The 15,672-nt window shown below is 43.3% G+C and overlaps 1 protein-coding gene across 1 annotated transcript in view; it reads left to right on the forward strand.

The window, feature by feature from the left end:
• Positions 1-13,925: 13,925 nt before the first annotated feature.
• The window catches only part of LOC135551560 (platelet-derived growth factor D-like), an 83,335-nt gene continuing 81,588 nt past the window's right edge, over positions 13,926-15,672 (forward strand). The window contains exons 1-2 of the mRNA XM_064982768.1: positions 13,926-14,277; positions 14,420-14,604. Of these exons, the coding sequence (XP_064838840.1) occupies positions 14,481-14,604 (124 nt within the window). The 5' untranslated portion in view covers positions 13,926-14,277; positions 14,420-14,480. The remainder of the gene's footprint in view (positions 14,278-14,419; positions 14,605-15,672) is intronic.

Consider the following 15,672-nt stretch of genomic DNA (forward strand, 5'->3'; position numbering starts at 1 on the left):
CCACTAATTATTAAAATCCAGAAAAGAGCCGTTAAATTCTATAACCACCTAAAAGGAAGTGATTCCCAAACCTTCCATAACAAAGCCATCACCTACAGAGAGATGAACCTGGAGAAGAGTCCCCTAAGCAAGCTGGTCCTGGGGCTCTGTTCACAAACACAAACATACCCTACAGAGCCCCAGGACAACAGCACAATTAGACCCAACCAAATTATGAGAAAACAAAAACATAATTACTTGACACATTGGAAAAAATTAACAAAAAAAACAGAGCAAACTAGAATGCTATTTGGCCCTACACAGAGAGTACACAGCGCCGGAATACCTGACCACTGTGACTGACACCAAAATTAAGGAAGGCTTTGACTATGTACAGACTCAGTGAGCATAGCCTTGCTATTGAGAAAGGCTGCCGTAGGCAGATATGGCTCTCAAGAGAAGACAGGCTATGTGCTCACTGCCCACAAAATGAGGTGGAAACTGAGCTGCACTTCCTAACCTCCTGCCCAATGTATGACCATATTAGAGAGACATATTTCCCTCAGATTACACAGATCCATAAAGAATTCGAAAACAAATCCAACAAACAACAAACACTATTGTAAATACAACCCATATTTATGCTTATTTATTTTATCTTGTGTCCTTTAACCATTTGTACATTGTTAAAACACTGTATATATATATAATATGACATTTGTAATGTCTTTATTGTTTTGAAACTTCTGTGTAATGTTTACTGTTAATTTTTATTGTTTTTCACTTTATATATTCACTTTATATATTATCTACCTCACTTGCTTTGGCAATGTTAACACATGTTTCCCATGCCGATAAAGACCTTGAATTGAATTGAGAGAGAGAGAGAGAGAGAGACAGAGAGAGAGAGAGACAGAGAGAGAGAGAGAGAGAGGGCATTCTTCATGTTAGCCATTATCACAACTACCTGTTTGATAGGCTTATGAGTCCTTATTTGAGCTCTGTTGATTTCCCAAAAAACACATTCCAGTAATATGATCAACACAATCAGTGCATGCAATAATGTTTGTGTGTACCATAACATAATGTGTGTGTCTGTAAAGCAGAGACATCGTAGTAATATAATGAAGTCAAAGAGAGCAGAGATGAAATGTGTTCAGGCTTGATGAAGCGTGTAGGTATTCTTTAGTCTGAGTTAATGGGTCCGGGAGAGGAACACAGCCATGTTAATACAGCTGCAATGCAGATGCTTTCTCTCATTGGAACAATGTCGTCACATGGATGAGTCATTACATGCGCCTAATTTAGCCGTAAATGGGGGGGGGGGGGTTAAGACAGACCTCCACACAGTCCCATACGTAGATTAAGGCAGCCTCCCGCACCTCTCTGATTCAGAAGGGTTGGGTTAATGTTGTGCGTGTGTGTGCGGTTGGATTAATGGGGCTACTTGATATTGTGGAGGCTACTCCAGTTGCAGGGAATGGAAACATGGCTCGATGTGCCAAAATACACACAAACACACACACACTCAGGAATGTAAACAATCTCAGACACGCTATAGGAATATAAACACAAACACACACACAGGTCTGATTAGAGTCCGCAGGCAGACAATCCTTTCCCATCCACCATCCACTTCCCTCATCCCAAATCCCATCATCCCCTAACCTCCCCTTCATAGATAACAGCAAGGCATCTGTGCAGTACAGGGAAGAATTGCCTATAGCATGATTTTGATGTCAATGACTTTCTGGTGATATTGAATGCACAGCGTTGTTGTTTTAATGTGTTGTATGTGCTTTATGATAGGAGAAGTGTTTATTGTTTATGTAATGAGCGTAAAGGATTTCATTTCACATTTTATGACCATGCTCTTGGTTTGATAATGAAGAGTTAAGATGATTAACTGTCTGTTCTGTCAGGGAAAACTGTCAGTGTGTGTATGTACGCAAATGCATGTGAGCTTGTGTGTTTGAATGTGTGAGTGTATGTGTTGTATGTGTTGTATGTGTTGTGTGTGTGTGTATGTGTTGTATGTGTTGTGTTGTGTGTGTGTGTGTGTGTGTGTGTGTGTGTGTGTGTGTGTGTGTGTGTGTGTGTGTGTGTGTGTGTGTGTGTGTGTTTGTACGTGAATGTATGTTTTGTGTTGTGTTATGTTGTGTGTGTGTGCGTGTGTGTGTGTACGTGAATGTATGTTTTGTGTTGTGTTATGTTGTGTGTGTGTGCGTATGTGTGCGTACGTGAATGTATTGTTGTGTTGTGTGTGTGTGTGGTGTGTGCGTGTGTGTGTGTGTGTGTGTGTGTGTGTGCGTGCGCGTGTGTGTGTGTGTGTACGTGAATGTATGTGTTGTGTTGTGTGTGTGTATGTGTGCGTACGTGAATGTATGTGTTGTGTTGTGTGTGTGTGCGTATGTGTGCGTATGTGTGCGTATGTGAATGTAAGTGTTGTGTTGTGTGTGTGTGTGTGTGCACGTATGTGTGCGTATGTGTGCGTACGTGAATGTTTGTGTTGTGTTGTGTGTTTGTGTGTGTGTGTGTGTGTGTGTGCGTGCGTGCGTGTGTGTGTGTGTGTGTGTGTGTGTGTGTGTGTGTGTGTGTGTGCGTGCGTGCGTGTGTGTGTGTGTGTGTGTGTGTGTGTACGTGAATGTATGTGTTGTGTTGTGTGTGTGTGTGCGTATGTGTGCGTATGTGAATGTATGTGTTGTGTGTGTGTGTGTGTATGTGTGCGTACGTGAATGTATGTGTTGTGTTGTGTGTGTGTGCGTATGTGTGCGTATGTGAATGTAAGTGTTGTGTTGTGTGTGTGTGTGTGCACGTATGTGTGCGTATGTGTGCGTACGTGAATGTATGTGTTGTGTTGTGTGTGTGTGTGTGTGTGTGTGTGTGTGTGTGTGTGTGTGTGTGTGTGTGTGTGTGTGTGTGTGTGTGTGTGTGTGTGTGTGCGTGTGTGTGTGTGTACGTGAATGTATGTGTTGTGTTGTGTGTGTGTGTGTGCGTATGTGAATGCGTACGTGAATGTGTGTGTGCGTATGTGTGCGTACGTGAATGTATGTGTTGTGTTGTGTGTGTGTGTGTGGTGCGTGTGTGTAACAGAAGATAAGTCAGTCTTAATAATCCTTTACGCCTGCTCTGCCAACCTGTCTAATACAGCTACCTGCTGATAATCTCTGTCAGACGTACACAAACACACACACAGACACACACACAGACACACACACAGACACACACACACACACACACACACACACACACACACACACACAGACACACACACACACACACACACACACACACACACATACAGAGTTATACCCAAAGAGAACGTTCTCAATGACCCTCATATAAACTAGTCATACACATACTAAAACTGAGCCCCTGAACTCTGACACATTCCCTTAACATCAGGTGCAACATCCAGTGTATCTAGTTCAACCACAGAATCTCTCTAGGACAGAAGTTCTACAGTAGAAGCCTGTTACAATAAAACCCTGTCTGATTGGACAACAGGTTTGATCACACATGTATTTTAGCAATCACTCTTATCCAGAGATACTTACAGTAGTGAATGGAACACACAACCCTGGCGTTGTAAGTGCCATGCTCTACCTACTGAGCCACACGGGATCACATCTCTGTTCCTGTTCCAGCCCGTTGCCTTCTCTCTTTTTGACATTCTGATGTCCTTCCCATAATAAGGAAAACCGGGAGAGGCTCCTGGTTGAGCAGAGCGTGTCAGAGAGGGAGAGGATCAGTAAGAGATTCCCACATTCCCAGAGTATATCAGATTGAAGAACACTACCGTGGGAACACTACGGAGTCATACACCGCAACACAGATAGAGGAGAGGAGAGGAGAGGAGAGGAGGAAAGGGAAGGAGAAGGGATGGGAGGTGAGGAGAGGACAGAGGAGGGAGAGGAGAGGAGTAGGGAGGAGGGGATGGTAAGGGAAGGGGAGGAAGGGATGGGAGGAGGAGGGGATGGGAGGGGAGAGGACAGAGGGAGGGGAGTGAGGAGAGGGGAGGGGGGGGATGGGAGGGTAGGGTAGGGGAGGGGATGGTAGGGTAGGGGATGGGAGGGCAGAGGAGGGGGGAGGGGATGGGAGGGGGAGGAGGGAGAGGAGGGGAGGGGATGGGAGGGGAGGAGAGAGGAGGGGGAGGGGATGGGAGAGGGGGAGGAGGGGAGAGGGGGATGGGAGGGTAGGAGAGGGGAGGGAGGGGGGGAGGAGAGGGAGAGGAGGGGAGGGGATGGGAGGGTAGGATAGGAGGGGAGGGGATGGGAGGGGGAGGAGGAGGGGAGGGGATGGGAGGGGGAGGGAGTTAGAGGAGGGGAGGGGATGGGATGAGAGGGGAAAGGAGGGAGAGGATGGGGATGGGAGGGAGGAGGGGAGAGGAGGGGGAGGGGATGGGAGGGTAGGAGAGGGGAGAGGAGGGGAGATGAGAGCAGAGGCTAGATGATTATGGAGTGAAAGAGGGAGTATGTGCGGAGGATAGGGAGGAGACCGAGCGGCAGACAGATCAACATTGAGAGAATAATATCCTGGCTTCAAGCAGTAATGATGAACAAGCTATGCAGAGTCCTTGGCATAACAGCCTTCTCCATAGATTCCCATGGTGGAGGGAACGTGAGAGAGAGGATGGGGAGGGGTTTAAGAGAGAGAGAGCACATAGTACGATCATGACAGCTAATGAAAGGGCGATAGATAAGGAAAGGCAGGTGAGAGAAGAATAAAGACCAGTAAGACACATCTGAGAGAGAATACACATCCGTGTACTGTTCCAGCATTGAGAGGTGGTGATACACTGTGAACACTCTCTTCAGTTTACATTCAGATTCTCTAACTTCTGCGTAAGGGATAGATTTATCAAATATTCATGTCCTGTCTAACCCTACCATTAACACATATCTTAATAACACCTCTTCTCTCTCTCTATCCCTTCCCCATCTTCCCTCTATCTGTCTCCCCTTTTCTCTCCAAGTTTCTCTATCCCTTCCCCATCTCTTCCCTCTATCTCTGTCTCCCCTTTTCTCTCCAAGTTTCTCTATCTCTCTCCTCCCTCTTTCCCCCACTATCCCTCTCTTTCTTTATCTCTCTCTATCTGGTTATCCCTCTCTCTGTCCCCCTTCCCCTCTTCTTTTTCTTTCTTTCTTTCTTTCTTTCTTTCTTTCTTTCATTCTCTCTCTCTCTCTCTCTCTCTCTCTCTGCATAGCAGTAGTGGAATCTTTTAAACGGAGGGTAACATTACATAAACACTTAGTGTGGTTCTCCTGCTGGCCTGGCTCCACTGACTCCATTAAAACATTGACCTTCAGAGGAGTAACTCACCTGAACTGGCCCGGGACTGAATGTGCTCACACTTTATTTGGATAGTCTGGATTTTTCATGTGTAGATGCTCTACAGATGGTCAGACTATCACCAAAATATCTGTTTATAAGCAACTGCTTGCTAACGTTACGGTTAGGGCTAGGTTTAGAATAAGGGTTACGGTGATGGTTAAAGTTAGAGTTAGGGTAAGGGTTAAAGTTAGGGCTAGGGTAAGGTTAAGGGTTAAGTTTAGGGTTTGGGAAATGGTTAGGGTAGGGGTTAAAGTTAGTGTTAGGATAAGAGTTAGGGTAAGAGCTAAAGTTAGGGCTAGGGTAAGGGTTCCGTTTAGGGTTAGGATAAGGGTTGGGGCAAGGGTTAAAGTTAGGGTTAGGATAAGCGTTAGGATTTGAATGTTAAATTTAGAATAAGGGTTAGGATAAGAGTTAAAGTTAGGGTTAGGGTTAGGGCTAGGATAATGGTTCAGTTTAGGGTTAGTATAAAGGTTAGGGTAAGGGTTAATGTTAGGTTTAGGATAAAGGTTAGAGTAAGGTTAAAGTCAGGGTTAGTATAAAGGTTAGGGTAAGGGTAAGGGTTAAAGTTAGGGTTAGGATAAAGGTTAGGGTAAGGGTAAGGGTTAAAGTTAGGGTTAGGTAAAGGTTAGGGTAAGGGTTCAAGTTTGGGTTAGGGTAAAGGTTAGGATAAGGGTTAAAGTTTGGGTTAGGTAAAGGTTAGGGTAAGGGTAAGGGTTAAAGTTTGGGTTAGGGTAAAGGTTAGGGTAAGGGTTAAAGTTTGGGTTAGGTGAAGGTTAGGGTAAGGGTTAAAGTTTGGGTTAGGGTAAAGGTTAAGGTAAGGGTTAAAGTTTGGGTTAGGGTAAAGGTTAGGATAAGGGTTAAAGTTTGGGTTAGGTAAAGGTTAGGGTAAGGGTTAAAGTGTGGGTTAAGGTAAAGGTTAGGGTAAGGGTTAAAGTTTGGGTTAGGTGAAGGTTAGGGTTAAAGTTTGGGTTAGGTAAAGGTTAGGGTAAGGGTTAAAGTGTGGGTTAAGGTAAAGGTTAGGGTAAGGGTTAAAGTTTGGGTTAGGTGAAGGTTAGGGTAAGGGTTAACATTTGGGTTAGGGTAAAGGTTAGGGTAAGGGTTAAAGTTTGGGTTAGGTGAAGGTTAGGGTAAGGGTTAAAGTTTGGGTTAGGGTAAGAGTTAAGCTTAAGGTTAAAGCTAGGGTTAGTAGATGGACAGTTGAAATGTAACTGATAGACTGTAGACCATCTACGGAAGGACAATCCAGATAAAGTTTTACCCATCTCACACACAAATACCACTCTCACATCCACACCAGCATTCATGCAATGCCCAGTCAAGTCCCCTACCACCACAACTCATCTTCTGTCATGTGACAGTAAGCCCAGGGATGAAGGAGTGATGGAATGAGGGGATGGGAAAGGGGAGAAGAGAGGGGAGAGGAGAGACAGAAAGCATCTGTGCTCTTTGACCTCTGTCCCATGGTCTCACGGCTCTGGGATGAGTGTCTGAAAGCCACAATGCCCCTCTGTGTTGCTAGCCAATCCACAAAGGCTACACACACGCGCATATGCGCACACACAGACACACACACCCCAAATCAGCTATAATCAGAGCTCTATGAGTGATGTGAGACCCCCTAAATCCCCTCTCCGTGTCTGAGCAAAAATTAAAGCAAGGAGCACCAGTGACTAAATAAATAAAAAAGTAGTCAGATGAAACAGATGCTAAGCTACGGGACTGTTTTGCAGCACAGACTGGAATATGTTCCGGGATTCCTCCGATGGCATTGAGAAGTACACCACATATGTCACTGGCTTCATCAATAAGTGCATCTACGACGTCATCCCCACAGTGACCACACGTGCGTCCATCACCCAACCAGAAGCCATGGATTACAGGGCTTGCAAACCATTACAGACTACAAAGGGAAGCACAGCCAAGAGCTGCCCAGTGACATGAGCCTAGCAGACGAGTTAACCTTTTGCGTGTAGGGGGCAGTTGTTAGGCAAAAAAACGTACCCATTTGAAACTGCCTATTTCTCATCCACAGAAACTAAAATATGCATATAATTGTCATATTAGGATAGAAAACACTCTAAAATTTCCAAAACTGTAAAACTATTGTCTGTGAGTATAACAGAACTGATATTGCAGGCGAAAACCTGAGGAAAATCCAATCAGGAAGTGCCTCTTATTTTGAAATCTCTCTGTTCTTATGCATGCCTATCCTCCATTTAAAGGGATATCAACCAGATTCCTTTTTCTAAGGCTTCCCTAAGGTGTCAACAGTCTGTAGACATAGTTTCAAGCTTTTATTTTGAAAAATGAGCGTGAAAGATCACATTGCGTAAGTGGATAGGTGGGGACTCTCAGAGTGAGTTTTGCGCTACAGAGTAAAGTGGCCATTGTTTCTCCCGGTGTTTTTGAAAAACCTACACACCTGTTTGATATATTATCAAATATATATTTTAAAAACAACCTGAGAATTGATTATAAAAAACGTTTGACATGTTTCTGTGGACATTATGGACATTTTTTGGAATATACATCTGCATTGTCGTGACCGCTCTTTCCTGTGGATTTCTGAACATAACGCGACAAACAAATAGAGGTATTTTGGGTATAAAAATAATCTTTATGAAACAAAAGGAACTTTTATTGTGTAACTGGGAGTTTCGTGAGTGAAAACATCCGAAGATCATCAAAGGTAACCGATTAATTTGATTGCTTTTCTGATTTTCGTGACCTAGCTACTTAATGCTTAGTGTACATAATGTTATGCTATGCTATCGATAAACTTACACAAACGCTTCGATTGCTTTCGCTGTAAAGCATCATTTCAAAATCTGAGACGACAGGTGGATTAACAAAAGGCTAAGCTGTACAGTGTAAGGTCTACACTGTATTAAAAATCTAATCAAATTATATTAGTCACCTGTGCCGAATACAACAAGTGTAGACCTTACAGTGAAATGTTTACTTACAAATCCATAACCAACAATGCAGTTAAAAAATATGAATAAGAATGAGAAATTAAGTAATTAAAAAGCAGCAGTAAAATAACATTTGGACTCACCTTGCTGTGCTCACTTGAACATGTGGTGTGGCGGTTCTCCGTGGGCAAATTATATCATCAAACTTTGTCATCAAAGTCTGGCACTCTCAGGATTGATGGTGCTTTAAGACATCTGGGAACTCTGGAAAAAAAAGGTTGAATCATGATGACGTCAGTGATCTTCAGGTTGTAGATCTAGAAAGAGGGCCGAGTTCCGAATGTACAATTCCGAGTTGGATGAAAGTTCAAAATGTATTTTCCCAGTCGTAGCTCGTTTTTCCTCAAGTTCCCAAACTCACTAAAGTCTGATTTTGCCGTTCCGAGTTAAGAGTTGTTTTGAGTGCGTCAAAACAATCATGCTTCGTTGACAGCATGACCAGTGTTGAATGTTTCTAATTTTAAACTAGGAGAAGAGACCCTTAATCTTAGACTTCGGACCACACAGCCACTCATCTGAATAGCAGGCTAATGATTGCTTTGCAATGCTTGCAGTTAGCCACTGATTCCTTCCAAACCAATCATTGATGAATTTGCGATTTCCAACTTTATGTCAAATGAGCACCGATATGTTTTACCTATAATTTCTCTTCATTATTTTTCTTCAAATTACAAGAATTAAAAATGATTTGCCAGTAGATTGTCGACATGATTCATGATTTTTAAGGTATGATGTTGACATGATCAGTCCAATCAAAGCTAATGTTTATATAATGTGATTTGACATCACTTAATCTGTTGCTAATGACCTTGAGCCTTTTTAGATGGGCACTTCTAATGTAACTCCATGGCAGCAGCAAAGGGGCTTGAATTTTCTAGCTCTACCCTTAGACTTGGCGGTGACGTAGTGTCCCCATGAGTGACAGAATGCTGAGACAATCACGGAGCAATGCTCCATATTTTCTGCTGGATTGCCCCACCACCACAGAAAGGACTGAACTGAAAAACCTATATTTTGGAGCTGCATTACTCTAGAAAACAAAAAAGAGACCATGTTTGTATGCGGCTTCATTAACTCAATGATATATGTTTTACATTGTTTGCAAACTGATATGTGACATGTTGTTATTTCCAAAATAACATGCAAAACAGGAAAGCCCCCCAAATTGCTTTATTTGTTGTTTTTTTTACAAAAAATGTGTTGCTCAAAACAAGTGGGGCCCTGAACCCTGAATGACGGGTCGCCACTGCTCATCCTTCTGTGTCAGTTTTGAGCTTTTCCCAAAACCACCACCATCTCGTTCGTCTCTACCTCTCCTTTAGCCGTCCTCCACCTCTCCTCCCCCTCAGCCAAAACCTCCATATCACCACGTATCCCACTGGTTCTCCTTAAACCTTTACCTGAGGAAATAAAGGATGAGAACTAACTAGCTTTATCGCTCCTCACAGAGTGGTTAGAAAACATTTCTTCTGATCCAGACCAGGTAACTGGGATGATTGAGTGAAGTGGAAGTGTGTAGAGTCTGTAGTGAGTGTATATTCGTTTAAGTGGAAGTGTGATGTGAGTGTGTGTGTGTTTGTATGAGTGAACATGTGTAGTAAGTGTATGTTTAAGTGGAAGTGTGTAGAGAGTGTGTAGTGAGTGTGTTGGTATGAGTGGAAGTGTGTAGTGAGTGTGTGTTCATATGAGTAGCCAGGTCAAGTCAGTATTCGATGTCCATCCATGTCTGAGGATGCTGGGAGATGACGTGGAAACCGGCCACTAGGGGCAACAGTGACTGCAGTTACCTTCAAGTAGGGTGGCAGGTCGCCTTGCAGTTAAGAGCGTTGGGCGAGTGACCGAAAGGTCAGTTGTTAAAATCCCCGAGCCAACTAGGTGAAAATTGTGTCAACGTGCTATTGAGCAAAGCACTTAACCCTGTCTGCTCCTGTAAGTCAATCTGAAAAGGAGCTTCTGCTAACTGACTAAAATGTTAATGTTTCTATTTTTGCACGAGTCCTGTGGACAGGGATGGCGGATGCGCATGTTCAAATCCAGCAATAGAAAGTTGCTTTTGTGATTTTTGTTTTAAGCCTGTCCCAAATCTTAACCATTCAGAGTTAATGTCTAACCTTAGGATTTTTAAGTTAATGCCTAAACTTAACGATGACGTTGAAAATTCTGAGTTAATGTCTAAACGTAACCTTCAACATTTTGAAATTTGACTCTTTGAACAACTTTGAAAATGTTATGTTTAGAAAATGGATGAACGTCTAATTCTGACGTGAGACTGTGAGAGCTTGTTGCATGTGAGTGGTGTAGAGTAGATCATCAGAATTTGATTGTTTAGACTCTTGAGTATGTCCAGTGTTGATTGGTTAAGATTCTTGAATGTGTCCAGTGCTGATTGGTTAGAGCAGGTACCCCCAGGGGTATGCGCAATGCCAATGGGGATATATTATTATATTGTATGCAACAAGCTATCACAGTATATAATGTATATACAGTATACAGTTGAAGTCAGAAGTTTATATATTCTCTAGCCAAATATATTTAAACTCAGTTTTTCACAATTCCTGACATGTAATCCTAGCAACAATTCGCTGTGTTAGGTCAGTTAGGATCACAACTTCATTTTAAGAATGTGAAATGTCCGAATAATATTAGAGAGAATGATTTATTTCAACTTTTATTTATTTATTCACATTCCCAGTGGGTCAGAAGTTTACATTCACCTGTACAAACAATAGCACCCAAGTATAAGCACCATGGGACCACATAGCCGTTATACTGCTCAGGAAGGAGACGTGTTCTGTCTCCTAGAGATGAATGTACTTTGGTGCGAAAAGTGTAAATCAATCCCAGAACAGCAAAGGACCTTGTGAAGATGCTGGAGGAAACCGTTACAAAAGTATCTATATCCACTGTAAAATGAGTCCTATATCAACATAACCTGAAAGGCCGCTCAGCAAGGAAGAAACCACTGCTCCAAAACCACCATTAAAAAAGCCAGTACGATTTGCAACTGCACATGGGGACAAAGATCGTACTTTTTAGTCTGATGAAACAAAAATAGAACTATTTGGCCATAATGACCATCATTATGTTTGGAGGAAAAAGGGGGAGGTTTGCACGCCAAAGAACACCATCCCAACCGTGAAGCACGGGGGTGGCAGCATCATGTTGTGGTGGTGATTTGCTGCAGGAGGGACTGGTGCACTTCACAAAATACATGACTTCATAAGGATGGCTTCACTGTTAAGACACTGATGCCCTTTGCAACCATATACTTATGTGAGAGTGGATTCTTGGCACTCACTAAATACAGGCACAGACTGTGTGTGGAAAATGATTTAAGATGGACACTCTCTCCAATACAATCCAAAATGTCAGAGGTATGTGCATCCTTTCAAGCACACTCTTCTCATTAACCTGTGGGGAGTTATTAATAATTTTGGATGAACAAATAAGGTTTTATATGTAAGATGGATAAATAAAGAGCAAAAGTATTGATTATTATTATATTATTATTTGTGCGCTGGTCCTATAAGAGCCCTTTCTCACTTCCCACGAGCTGGATTGTGACAAAAACTCATTAATTCTTATGTTTAATATATAGTGTGTGTGGCAAGCTTACAATGATGGCAAAAACAACACTTGAGATTGCGCTGACCCTGGTGCTAGAGGGGGTATGCAGCTGGAGGTTGAATGTTTGAAGGGGTATGTGACTTTAAAAAGTTTGGGAACCACTGGGTCGGAGGGATACATCTCATGTTTGTTTACAATGAAATGTCCTCTATTGAGGATAGGTGATGAAGTCTCTCACACACAGCTAGGCAGAAAGACTGATTGTTTCTCTATTAATTAGTCTCCCAGGGAGACAGAATGGCTTGTGATTGTGTGCTCAGCAATCCTGATTATCAACTGTGTACACCTCACTGTCAATGACTGTCACACATTAACTACATCCTGTCAAAGTCAACAACTCTGGCAATAGAACAGCGGCATAGGCTTAGATAGGTAGGGCAGGGGGAGGGAGGGGGAATCTGTGGGTAAGGTCAAAGGTTGAGGGTATGGAGGATGACAAGGTGGTTGAAGGTAACTCAGTTATGAGATGTGTGTGTGTGTGTGTGTGTGTGTGTGTGTGTGTGTGTGTGTGTGTGTGTGTGTGTGTGTGTGTGTGTGTGTGTGTGTGTGTGTGTGTGTGTGTGTGTGTGTGTGTGTGTGTGCTAAGGTGTGGAGAATCAGACCAGGCTGAGCATGCTTTTACGGCACAGTCAATAGCACGCCGGACCTTGGGCTAGAAGGTGGAGGGTTGGAGACCTGCTCCCTGCTGTTTCATTACTCAGAAAGGTGGAGAAGGTTGGAGACCTGCTCCCTGCTGTTTCATTACATTGGTGTCAGAAGGGATCGGACCTCGGGCTAGAAGGTGGAGGGTTGGAGACCTGCTCCCTGCTGTTTCATTACATTGGTGTCAGAAGGGATCGGACCTCGGGCTAGAAGGTGGAGGGTTGGAGACCTGCTCCCTGCTGTTTCATTACATTGGTGTCAGAAGGGATTGGTGTCGGACCTTGGGCTAGAAGGTGGAGGGTTGGAGACCTGCTCCCTGCTGTTTCATTACATTGGTGTCAGAAGGGATCGGACCTCGGGCTAGAAGGTGGAGGGTTGGAGACCTGCTCCCTGCTGTTTCATTACATTGGTGTCAGAAGGGATCGGACCTCGGGCTAGAAGGTGGAGGGTTGGAGACCTGCTCCCTGCTGTTTCATTACATTGGTGTCAGAAGGGGATCGGGCTAGAAGGTGGACCTCCTCCATCCACATTACATTGGTGTCAGAAGGGATCGGACCTCCCATCCACAACAGTGCGTGTGCTTGGCCTGTAAGACGTAAAGTCACAAGCTAGCGCGAGGACGCGCTCTTTGAAAGGAGGGAGTAGTGTAAGGACCCTGGGTTTATAAGCGAGGAAATCGACCCTGCCTGCAGAGCATGCTTTTGCGGCACAGTCGATAGCGCGCCGGACCTCGGGCTAGGTCGAGGGTTCGAGACCTGCTCCCTTCCTGTTTCATGACCGTATCTAGAAAATGAGAAAATAATTTATACATTCATTACAGTCCCTCAATATAATATAATATAGGCATTACAGAAATGTCCGCAGATATTCACATAAACTTCAATAGTTTGAATGGGCTATCCCTGGCAAAATAATAGGCTACGAAAGTCAAGCTATTACATGTCAATTAACAGAATACAAGACCTACATAAACCAAAATAGTGAAATATTTTTTTATTTTTCTTAACTAGGCAAAAACTCGGACGAAGCTGAGCCAATTGTAGGACTGCACACACATGTTATATATTAATAATACAATGTAATAACCTGTAACTGTTATTGACATGGTTGCATTTGCTCAGTGAAATGATGAACAGTGTCAGATATGGTCTCACTTATTCATCAGCCGCTTCAACAAGTCCATTAATGTCAGAGTTCTTCCCTGGACAAATTCCCGCCCGAGTAAATACTGTATTGTTGTCAGTGCCCAACACACTATTTTCCTCCAGTTTATTTCGCCTCCAATCAACTTTCCTTCTCGATGAAACATTCCTTCCTGTCTCCTTCTCACTCTGTGTGAGTGTGTGTCTGACTTTACCTCCAAAGTTTCCTTGTCGCTGCTAAAATGTTCCTTCTGGTCTATTTCCTTGTCCCGGTTCGCGTAAACGGGACAATCCTCCTCTCTGATCAATTCACCGACTGAAGTTTCACATAAACCAGCGCGCGTGTAGAGCTACAGTGAGAGACACGCACACTCTCAGCCTTGAAGTTAAATTGTTGGAAAGCATGTCGAGCTCGCTCTGATATCAGAGAAATTGAACTAAGGAGGATAATTTAACATGGAATTACCAGTGTGGATTAACTCGCGGTAAAGCGGTAAAAGAAATAGGCGCCCGTACTTGTCTGTGGACATGAATATATGAACCTGCTCAGCATTCTGTAGCTGTGGAGCTGGTTTATGGTGAGTTTGAGACAGGCAGGTCGCTCTAGTCTACTGTGAAAAGCGACTCGGGAGAAATGATGTGAACAGCACGAACGTTTTAAGACAACTTTTACTCGAGTCTCCAGGGAAAACACAAGTAGCTAATTTTGTCTCTTTTCAGAACAATAGGTGGTTCTTCCACGCTTGGGATTTTAGTTTAGTGTGTAACCGCCACGGATAGAATGAACAGCTCTGGGCGCGTGGCACTGGCGCTGTTGCTCGCGCTGCTCGTGGGCTTTACACGGGGCACACAAGGCCATGTAATGTCCGCCAAGGTGGTGCGGTCTTCTAACGTGAGGCAACATGGTGAGTCCCAGTTTTTTGATGTGTGCATTTGTTTTGTATGAAAGAACCATAACAAGTGTTTCAACAACAAAGCAACTGGTGTTTTGGGCAGACTGGCTGTAGCCTATAATGGGTATGGTCAGTATTATTAGTGAATTTAATATTTTGATCACAATGGGTCTGTACTTGCAATTGTTTTGTTACAGATATGTTGGATGATTAGGCCTAGACACAATCAGACTTCTAGAATACATTCTAAGATATCTAAATAAACATTACTCAATTGTAATTGAAACAATTTAAGGTGAATATAGAATATAGTCCATGTCATAAGTGGCCTGTCAGGAGAGGCCTAGATGTTGTTTCATCTAGTGGTGTGTATGTCTTAGTCAGTGGTGATGAACGACCTGCCTACACCAGGGAAGTCAGCTTCCTGTGTTGACCTGTTCAAATGACCTAGACACTCTATTGTTACTTTGTCTGAGAGAGAGACAGCGGGGGAGGGAAGACAGATGAGCTGCGTGGGGCCAGGGAAAGAAGAGGGGGAGAGAGACATCATTTAGGGTATAGGGCACAGGCAGCAGGAGAAGAGAGCATACCAGTTGAGTTTTCTGACCTGTGGTCATAGCTACCCGGTTGACCTGGTTGGCCTCAGTGTTTTAGATTCAACGTAACATTGTCCTAAGTGTTCTGTGTTCTTTTCTGACCTGTGGTCATAGTTACAGTGGGGCAAAAAAATATTTAGTCAGCCACCAATTGTGCAATTTCTCCCACTTAAAAATATGAGAGAGGCCTGTAATTTTCATCAGAAAATCCAGAAAATCACATTGCAGGATTTTTTATGAATTTATTTGCAAATTATGGTGGAAAATAAGTATTTGGTCACCTACAAACAAGCAATATTTCTGGCTCTCACAGACCTGTAACTTCTTCTTTAAGAGGCTCCTCTGTCCTCCACTCGTTACCTGTATTAATGGCACCTGTTTGAACTTGTTATCAGTATAAAAGACACCTGTCCACAACCTCAAACATTCACACTCCAAATTCCACAAAGAGCTGTCAAAGGACACCAGAAACAAAATTGTAGAC

The sequence above is a fragment of the Oncorhynchus masou genome, chromosome 13 (genome assembly GCF_036934945.1).
Source record: "Oncorhynchus masou masou isolate Uvic2021 chromosome 13, UVic_Omas_1.1, whole genome shotgun sequence".
Classification (NCBI taxonomy): Eukaryota; Metazoa; Chordata; class Actinopteri; order Salmoniformes; family Salmonidae; genus Oncorhynchus; species Oncorhynchus masou.